At 34.0% G+C, this 11,011-nt stretch overlaps 1 protein-coding gene across 1 annotated transcript in view; it reads left to right on the forward strand.

Annotated features, from left to right (window-relative positions):
* LOC114922947 (contactin-6-like) overlaps positions 1-11,011 on the forward strand; it is a gene marked incomplete at its 3' end in the record, with an annotated part of 107,644 nt that overhangs the window by 92,167 nt on the left and 4,466 nt on the right. Inside the window, 2 exon segments of the mRNA XM_029285177.1 lie at positions 9,113-9,291; positions 9,962-10,098. Of these exon segments, the coding sequence (XP_029141010.1) occupies positions 9,113-9,291; positions 9,962-10,098 (316 nt within the window).

Raw genomic sequence — 11,011 nt, forward strand, 5'->3', positions numbered from 1 at the left:
ATATATATATATATATATATATATATATATATATATATATATATATATATATATATATATATATATATATATATATATATATATATATATATATATAATCACAACCGTGAGACCACCAGGAGATAAAAAACTATAATCAGTTTATTTACAATTAAAAGCACCTAGCTTTCGCCGGCCTCCTGCCGGCTTCGTCAGGGTGGCTAACCATCAGTGGGTGGCTGTTTTTATGGGAGTGGTGCCTTTTGCATCATAAGCTTTTAGTCGCTACTAAGAAATCAAACCACTGAAATGGATGTAACATAAAATATGAGTCCATACACAAATATTATTTTTAAAATTATATTATTGGACAATAAACTGAAGTGAGTAAATGACCATTGCTCATTTATCTTTGTGAAACTAAAGTCACAAAGTGAATTCTACCATTAATTCAAACTTTACATTTTTCCATAGTGCTTAAATTATCAGCTCAAACACTGACTCATCTATTAAAATGAATAGTATCAAAAGCTCTCACTGCGTATGGATTTTTCATATGTTCATTTTACAGGACTTTGTTTTTTCTTGTTAAAGTATTTTCATTGCTGAGTTCTAATGGATCACTGCTAAGGATACACTTTGTAATGGACATAAAGTCCTGGGTTACAGAGGCATTAAAATCAAACTCTAATTCTAAATATGTTCAAAATTAAACCCAATTATGCTAATTACTTGTTACCATGAAAAAATTGGATTTATATATCTTTTACATACCTGGAATTTATAGGGCTGAAAATGAAATTTTCAGAAATTTAGATGAAGACATTGTATTCACGTTGTATTATGAAAACCATAATATCTAAAAGTTTATATACAGTTTCAGTTTCAGTTAATAGCTCAAAGTTGTCTGTCAAAGGAAATTTTGATAAAAAAGCATTTTCTGATGGAAAACAGATTGCAAAAAGTGATTATATAAATTAGAAGCATGTCTGAAAATATTTATAATAGTTTTGCAAACTTTTTATGATAATTTATAAACAATGGGATCAAACAGAATTCATAGTTATTAAAATTATATAGAAGAAAATGAAGTTGACAATTTGTCAACTTCCATGAGACATTATTTTTATAGTACTGAAAATATCTGTCTATGTGGTTATTTTCAAAGACAGTGAGATTTACAGAGTTTACTATAATGAGTGAAAAAGACAACAGAAAATTTAGAAAAAAAACAATTATTCACATGTCTACTTAGTAAATGTTCTATTTATACTATGAGTATGATGCCTGTTCAATATTGTGACTGTGTAATATTGTTGATAATTGGGCAGAAATATTCTCATCTATACTGTAAATGGTTAGCATAATTGCTGCTTGACTGCTACCCTTCTTGTCACAGAAAGAAATAGCAGCTCTTTTGTCCTTGGCTAGAAAATGCACAAATAATTTTAGTGTTACAAGATTCTTATTGTCCAGTCTTCGCTCATCAAGATGGCATTCACATACATGTATGACATTTACAATTAGTCCACTGTATTCTTGTCTATTCCATCTTAAACTGTTTGCACTGTGAAAAATTTGTTTTCCAAATCATGTTAAATAGGGAATTGAATTAGAGTTATTGTTTATCCATTTTGAGATGAGGATGTGGCAACCATGTTGTCTCAATTGTTTCTGTAGACACTGTACAATATCTACAGAATATTGTATCTACCAATATTGATCAGATAGAATTTTTCCCCTTTGTAGCCTTTCTATACCTTCTCAGTTTACTACAAAGAACTGGGATATCTCCTGAAATCACCCTTAATAGTTGGGGAAAGCAATGAGTGCAGAAATGGGAATAAATTCACGAGTATTGCATATCAGTTGTGAGGTGACAACTAACAGAGACTGTAAGGAAAAGTTCAGCCTGTCATACTAGAATAAAAATAAGTTCAGGCATTAATGTAAAATTTCATACTGTAGTGGGACTATAGATGCAGGCTGAACAACTTCAGCAGATGATTTGCATAGGTGTAGCATTGAATGTTAGTACCAAATTTATCATATTAAGGAAGCTTAAATATGAAACATAAATATGGTCAACAAATTTGGAGATCAGAAATATATCCATGACTTTTCACCCTTAGGTTTGTAGACTGAATGTCTGTAAACATCCATGGTGGCCTAGTTTATCTGAGATCCTATTCTGTAGGGTCCCTGGTGCTCTCTGTCTTTGGTTGTTTTCTTGCAGATATTTCATTACTCAACAGGTAACATTATTGGTGTTAGAAAGGAGTGGAGTTTTCTCTGTGTTTATATACAAATGGCTTATCCTGTCAGCGTTGATGGTAGTTCTTGTGGTTCCTCGATTAGGCTCTTGTTTACTGTTTAATTGTTTGTCTGAGTTGATAGTTGCTTGATTACGGTATTGTAATATTGTATCAACTCTGAGATACAAATACTCTCTTCTATTGGTATCCTATTCTGTAAAATTGATAATCTTTCATTGGGTGGACTCCTTGTGATTCTTAGTTCCTAAACTTTGCAGTGTAATTAATAAGATTAAAAAAAAACACACTACAGAACAGCCAAGTAGTTACTACTCTTTAACTAAAGGAAGGTTTTTAAACAGACAAAGAGTTTAGCATGGAAAAGGGGAAAAATAAAGAGGGCTTTTATTAGAAAATATTGCAGAGGTCTGCAGAAAGAAAATAAGGGGCAGCTTCATTACCCAGGTTACAATCAACTTGAAGTGATGTATTGGCAGATGAGCCTTATGAAATTTGCTTCTATGTTGAAGGTTTTGTGCCAGTTTTTGTTTGCTCCCAAAGTATCGCAAAAAGTAAAAAGAATTTATCAGAGACTAGAAAACAGGTAAATGTGGGTTTTTTTCCCCCCCATGGAACAAATAAGTCCTTTTGATTCTCCCTTTCTCTTCTGAAATGAACATTTTCTATAAGGGTTATCCTTTTTTGCTTTAAAAGAAAACATTTGTGCAAGTATCAAGAACATCAATAACCTTCAAACAATAATTCTGAAGAAGGAGATTATATTTTGACATCAGATGTACAGGAGACATTTGCCCATAGCTAAAAACACAATATCAATTTAAAAGCCTTGGATGCTCTCACAAATGCCATCCACGATCTCTATCAATCTACAACATGTCTATTCCAATTATGTCTTATCTTTGACCTGATCACAAAATATTTCACATTAAGCCCAAGATGATGATAGTCTGAAGAAAAAGTTCCAATTAGAGCCATACTTCTTAACAAAGTATGGATGCCACATTAGAACTGAAAAATAGCAACTGACAGGGAAGGCCTTGGCTGCTCAGAATTCAGTGGCTGAGCACACATTTTGCATTAATAAGTCTCTGTTCCAATCCCTGTTATTTCTAGGGAAGGAGGATGGAGTATTTTTTTCCCATTAGAAACAGGGATTTACTGAGTACATTTTCAATACAGTTGCCTGCAGTCCTTGAACTGACAAAGTTAAAAACAGGAAATTAGTCTATTTTCAACATTCTCCAAACTTTTCATTTACTGCATCTCCATAGTATGGTAGTATCAAGGAACACAGAGGGAAAATCTGAGGAAGCAGCCCAGATCTTTCCATACAAGAAAATATGTCATGTGGCTGTAGTTAACTGTTACATAAGCAATGCAATTTGCCTTAAAAGTGAAAAATAATGCTGGAAAATATCTCTGCCCAAATCCTAAGAGAACTGTTTCTTGTCAACATATATTCTACCCCATAGAAGCATGTATTGTTGAATATTACTTTTTTATGTTTACATTTTTATCCATTTTCCCACTATGTCAAATTTATACAGATAATGCACAGACAAAGAACTCAATTGCCAATGTTTTTTGCATTTTGTGAAGCAAAATGTGGTACATTTTAGGCTTCTTTTTAAAATAATAATTTAAAAAACTTGATTCCTCCTTTCTAGTCTAGTATTCAAGGGGTTATTATATCATTATAATAGTTGGGGCAAAAATAATTAGCGACTCATCATAAAGCATAACCAACCCTTAACAAATTAAAAAGACACACATTATGGTACATAATTAAAACCTCGGGCTGCACTAAAAAAAATGCATAGGCCAGTGAAAATCTCTGCCAAAAATAATGGCTTTTATCAGTGCTGGAAGGAACAATGAGAGAGAACCACTGAACTTCAAGGGGAAAAAAACACAAATTACATTTTATTTAGCCCTGTGCAACTTCTTCAGCCCAATAACAGCTCACACTGCACTCAGATGAGTTAGAATAATGTATCTTTAAGTGTTGCAGATAACAAAATATATATAGCTAAGTGCACTCAGATGAGTTAGAATAATGTATCTTTAAGTGTTGCAGATAACAATATATATATAGCTTTTTATCTACTGAATCACATTTTGCATCATGGCCAGAAATATATTGACATCTGGTGTATAGGTTTTTGTTTTGTTGTTTTTTTAAAAAAAGATATAACATTCTGGCATAGATGGAACTCTTCTAACCTCTCTTTCAACAACAGACGTGTTTCAATCAATGAAACAAATGTTGTCATCATGAAATATTTGCTTCTCAAATTGAAATATTGACGTTAATACTGCATACCTTTCCATAACATTGTATGCAGCAATGGTAAACCATAGGCAGAAAACCTCTTTGAAAAGCTGTTCCAAATGTTTCCCATCTTTTAGGTATGGTCAAGCAGATTATTTTCATTTGCTGCAGCACAAAATCTTTCCATGTAATGACCATTAATATTTCCCAGTCTTGTGGCATAATAAATTAAAAAGTGTACTGTTTATGTTTTCTGATATTGCCAAGAACTCCAGAAGTATTTATCTCCTTGTTCATTCTGGGATACTTTATTGTATAAAGTCCATTGATCTAGGGGCATAAATAAAAAAAAGATTAAAAGGTATAAAAATGCAAAGCAGGACCAGCCTTCTCCCAAGCCTACACAGTCTTTTTTTCTTGTCAATGTTGTGCTTTTGGTTTGCATTTTGTAATTTTCAGCTTTCAAATGTTTTGATTTGCAATAAGCTGCTCAGATGGAATATTGTATCTATTCTGAAATGCTATCAGTTGGAGGTAGTTTGCTTGTGTGGTCTTCTCCAAGCTAGTCTGTCTCACCTTTCTTGTTTCTTGCCTGGAGAAAGGATTAGTGTTAGCTTATCTTTAATGCAGCTTCAGCTCTGTTGGTCTCTGGTTCCTCAATTCCTTCAGTGGCTCTCATTAAAGGCAGCAAGGCTTTTAGGATCTCTCTCTCTCTCTCTCTCTCTTCATTCTTAAGTAGATTTGCAATAAAAAAAGATGTTACTGTATATGAGAATGGGGGTGAATAATATCATTTGCTGCAAACTGAATCTAACCAAACCCAGTACAGTCTGAAGTTGTGCAGTAATTTGGGAGCTAAAGGTTGCACCTGATCTTGGTATGTTAGGGGTTATGGACAAAAAAAAAAAAAGGAGTAAAGGCAGGGCCAAAAGGAAAAAAAATCAATTTAGTTAATTACATAACACCCCTATATTTTGCAGGTTCGGTAACAACAGTCTGGAAGAGACCTGTAAATCAAGTGTAGGGATGGCATGCAGTGCAGAAGTCAGGCAATCCTGTTTTAGCTTATCAATACACATAGACAGCATATACAGATACATCTCTCTCCTGCTATTGTTCCCCACAAATGGAAGTAAGAATGGAACCTTAGTTAGGCCATTCCCTTAATTTTAACCCATACACGCTAACCTCATGGAGAAAAGACATTATTATTATTATTATTATTATTATTATTATTATTATTATTATTATTATTATTATTATTATTATTATTTCTATCATTATTATTATTATTTCTATTATTATGAAAAGCAACAAACAACTTTTTTTTCTTTTTAAGACCCTGTAATCCCTTTTATCAGAGTGGCATCAGGGTGACTGAATGGAGCTGAGCATTTACTGGCTGGATGCCCTTCCTGACACCTATGCAGAGTTCACAGTAGATATTTTCTCTTTACACCCTGATAGAGAAACATCTGTCACTGCCTAGGATTGAACTTTCAACCTTCCGAGTGGGAAGTCAGTGTCTCCATGCCGCTGCCACTGCACATAATCTGTCAAAAAGCTAGTTGCCATCATCATATCTTAGAGTAAAAAAAATTACTTACACATTTTTGGGAAAAAAATATTTATTTTGGCTGATCGACATTTCCTTCCAATTAGTTTCCTAGTATTCTGAGAGAAATATGAAAATCCTCTCTTCCTTCTTGCCTTGCAAAATATTATATGTTTTCATCTTGTTTCCTCTCAATCACTTTTTTTCAGCTAAAGAGTCCCAAACTTTCTAATTTGTTTCTCACATTTGAATCGCTACTTTTTTTGTTGTCCTTTTCTGCACTTTTTCCTGATCTATTATATCCTTTTTTAAGCATATCAATCAAAATTCTAGTAAATACTTTGGTTACTGATACACCCCCAAAAATGTGTAAGGGCATGATAGTGTTACTCCTTTGATTCATAATCTGTTTCTTAATTATCACTAGAATAGAACTTCTTTATATCTGCTGCACATCTTCATAGAAGTATCCACTATGACCCATTTCTTTGGTTAGTTATAGGCAGTCTATGCTGTAATTACGTATATCTGAAATTAGAGAATTGGATAGGTTTTCCTCCAAGTTACATCACCTTCCATTTGTTTAAATTAAATCATTTCTGCAATTTGCTTGACCATAAGCTAATTTAAAGAAATCTTTCTTAAGTGTTTCACAATCATTTTTGGTTTTCATCATCCTGAATAGTTTGCTATTATCAGCAGACTTGGCCAGCTTACTCCTAAATTAAAATAATCAATGAACATATTAAAAAGACCAGGTCCGATATAGAATATTGAGGGTCTCTATTTCTTGCTTTTTATTTTTTCATTTCCCCTTTGTTTTAGTACTTTAGCAATTCATAAAAATGGTTGTAAGCTCAAGAATCTCTGATAAGGAACTTTAACAAAGTCCAAATTCAAGAGGCCCATTTCCATACTTAAAATAATTGCATGAATCAAGCACCCTATGTATTTTATAAACATCTAAAATAATTCATTTTAAATTGTTATATTAAAAACCACAGTTGGGAAATTGTGTTGTAGCAGTGCTATTTATGGCTAATTAGTCTCATTCAGAAGTTTTAAGGAAAGATAAACATGCAGCTGGGAATATAATACAGTTTTGAGGATTATGGTCTTCATTTCAAGCAATATAAATCACTGACAATTCTAAAACAGTAGTTGCAACACATGTTTAAAATCTCCAAAGCGGGGGGAGTAAGTTTGGTGATAGCAGTGATAGCAGAAACCAAGAGGGCATGAATTCTAGTCCCTTCTTAGCCATGAAAGCCAGCCGGGTGATTTTTGGGCCTGTCACTGTCTCTCAGCCTTAACCTACCTCACAGGACTGTTGTGGGGAAAAAGAGAAGGATACAACAAAACACAACACAACACAATACCAGGAGAGAATGAGATAACCAGATGTGCTCTATGGCCTGAAATTGGAATAGTGAGGGTGGAGGACCAAAAGGTAAAAGAGAGGACAGGCAGTTTCATTATGGCCATGATATAGGAAGGAAGAGATTTATTAATTTATATGCTGTCTGAATGGTTTACAATATCCAATGGTGGGACACTGAGGACTTGCCACTTAGGTGGATCCTGGGAGCCAGAGTCAAGCCCTGTCCTGGCCTCCAGTCCTCAAGCAATATCCATAAAGTCATGTCTTCAGATTCTTTATGATTCCAGGCTTTGTTATTGAATGCCAAATTGTTATGTAATAAGATCATGATTTAATTGTGGATATGGCAACTAACCTGGCATGTAAAACTGAGGCCTGGGTTGGTCTGAAGAGAGGGTTCACTTTTTGGAGATATGTCTACCTGGGTTTTAGGTTTTACACAAGCCACAAGCTTAAGGCAGCGGAGTGGGGAGGCACTTTTCATTTATAGAACAATGGTTTCAGAGGCTGTGAGCTTCAGACACCTGGATATGAGAACATCTGGTTTTAAGATGAGCTCTAGGAAGCAGTTGGGCTTCTTTATGCTATACTGGACTCCCTTTTGTTCAATGGCATTTCTGCCTGAGCTGCTAAATTCCATCACCCAGGGATGGCAGATGTATCTTTTAATTTTGAGGAACTTTCAACTTTCCCAGATGGTACTGGAGAATTCATGGCACCTATGGTAACTCTAAGCCCAACTCAAGTTTCTGAGAATTGGATACACACCAGAGGTCACACATTGGGCCTGTTTTTTGCCTCATAACAATTGCAAAATGATCTGATGGAAAGATATCAGTCACTCAGTTTTGAATTTCCAGGTTTGGGGAAGACACATGAGAGGGAGTGAAGTGGGTGAAAGGGAGAAACTGTCCAGTGAATAAATACTTGAATTTCAGTCTGCCCTATTGCATGCTTATTGTTGTTGTTATTATATTAAATGTATTTGCTGCCTATCTTGCCATGGGGCTACCGTAGGCAGAAACTGCTTTCCAAATAATATTCTGCATCAAGAACATTGTTCTTGTTATTATCTAATAAAGACAACCCCTATGGATGCAACAAATCCACTTTACATAGCATCAATTTGTTCCAGTTTGCAAATCTGATACACAATCTGGATCAAAAGATTATGTTGGATAGTGTACATTCATTTCCCCCTAGATTGTCTTTCCAGCATCTGTAAAAAATACAGCATCAAAATTCAGTATATATATCAAGTTATAATAATGTCAGCTCTTCTGTTAATACCTCTACTACTATAAATAAGGAAGATGGAATATTTTTTAAGCATGCAGCTAAATCAGTAGCACTTTCCTTCTATTTTGAATAGCAACAAGGTGAAAGATGGATCATCCTCATCAATATAAGCACAGCAGGCTTCTACAGTCACTAGAATTTCTTCAAAAAAGGCTAGAATCATTGCTCCTCAAGATGTTCATCAGTTATTTTTTATCTCTAACATATATTAAAAACAAACAATAAGCTATTTTTCATTCAACATTATTTCTACAGTATTTAACTGTTGATAATACTGCACTGTTAAAAAAAATGCAATATTGCTTTAGATTGTCTGCTCCTATATTTTCTAATATCTCATATTCATTTAGTCGTGTTCCCAGCATCATTTGGAAGAGATCTGATGGTATCCCATTAGCCAAAAAAATCAGCACATTGAAAGGAATCCTGGAGATCCCAGATTTTCAATAGGAAGACAAAGATTTTTATGAATGTATTGCAAGAAATGTACAGGGAAGCAATATTGCACGGGGCCAACTGTTTACATATGGTGAGCAAACTAATTTGGTTAAAAACACAGTGCTAGTTATATTTGGGGGCAAATATTTAAACATTTATTTCACACATGATATTATCAAGAGCTCATTACAATTATTGGAGAGTTGAAACTTTAAATTCCATTTTAGACTGTCTATCAGTGAAGATTAAGAAAATAAGAGTTAATATAAAGAGGTAATGATCACTTTAAAGAACTCAGATATTTGACTACTTGAATCTACTGTAGCACTATATATTATGTCTGGATTCTCTTTTCTCTCTAACCCATAGTTTGTTTAATAATGACTTAGTGAAACAATAGCTGAATTCATACCACACACTAAACCAAAAGGAAGATGTGTTTTGATTGTCATAATGTTTGAAAACTTGCAATATTTCCTTGGTCAGTATTTCAGATTAGGATAATTAGATCAAAGCCAGAATGATGGATGTATCAGATGCATTAGATTGAGAAAAGGACAAAAATGTTAGAAGAATCACAGAAGGAAAATATCTATTTTTATATTCAAATTGTGGAGTTTCATACACCAATAACCTCTATAAAATCTATATGGCTGGTTTTTTAAAAAAAACATATATGTTAATGTCAATGTATGTATTTGATTGATTACACTGCCCAAACCTTGGGATAACATAGTTACAATGTTTTTTCATTGCCACAGCTGTTCCAGAATGAAACAAAAACATTGAGAATACACAAGTTTTTCTTTATGAAAGTTTAGTTTGGGAATGTGAAGCAAGTGGTAAACCAAAAACTTCATATAGTTGGTTTAAAAATGGTAAACCACTTATATCAGAGGTAAGATTTGTATTAGATTTGAATTCATTTAAAAAATCAGCATTTGACTCTATCTTTTAGATGCTTTTATCTTTTAACTCATAACTACATCTATAGGCTAAATAAGATGCTTATCCACCTATTTGTTTGTTCAAATAGATATGTTACCAGAAGCTCAGCCCTTATTTTAGTGCTTTTTAAAAAAAAAAAAAAAAAAACCAAACATCTTGCCACAAGAAGCTAAGTGATTCTGGTTTCTTTTGAGGGGAGCACTAAATAGAAAAAAAGGCCAGGATTTCTAAAAAGAAAAAGAAAAAAAAGTCATCAGCACATCTTGTGATGATAAGTTTTCTAATATAGCTATGCACTATATGAAAAAATAAGGATCATGTAATGCATCATTGTAGCACAATTAAGAAATCATCTCCTAAGGGTCTTCATAATAGTATGAATTTCTGCATGAAGGAGACCTTTAATCTACATTGTCCTACAGAGACACCAGCTGGCAGTCAAACGCCATGATCCCAAATCCTTAATCTCTACCCACAATGACATCAAACAACACCAGTTCAATTAGAGCAACCTTAAAATCATCATGCTGAGTTCATCAAAACCTGGCACTCCATAAGCAATTCCATCAACAGATACATTGACCTACAACAGTCTACAAACTGCTCAGAATCCAAATCAACCACACAGCCAACCAGAGATAGCAGCAACCCTCAACCAACCCATGTAAGCCCCCCTCTCCCCCCACCAGCAGTTAACATCCTAATGACCCTGACCTAATGTAACCTCTCCATCATAAGACCCATCACAAGCCTCTCACTGATGACTCATACCTGACCCATTACAAGACCCTCACTTGACACACCCAACCTAAAGCTCTTATAAACAGACACTGACATGCTCTAAACTCCACTGAAGATATTAC

Source organism: Protobothrops mucrosquamatus, unplaced genomic scaffold (assembly GCF_001527695.2).
Source record: "Protobothrops mucrosquamatus isolate PMUCROS unplaced genomic scaffold, P.Mucros_1.0 scaffold1376, whole genome shotgun sequence".
Classification (NCBI taxonomy): Eukaryota; Metazoa; Chordata; class Lepidosauria; order Squamata; family Viperidae; genus Protobothrops; species Protobothrops mucrosquamatus.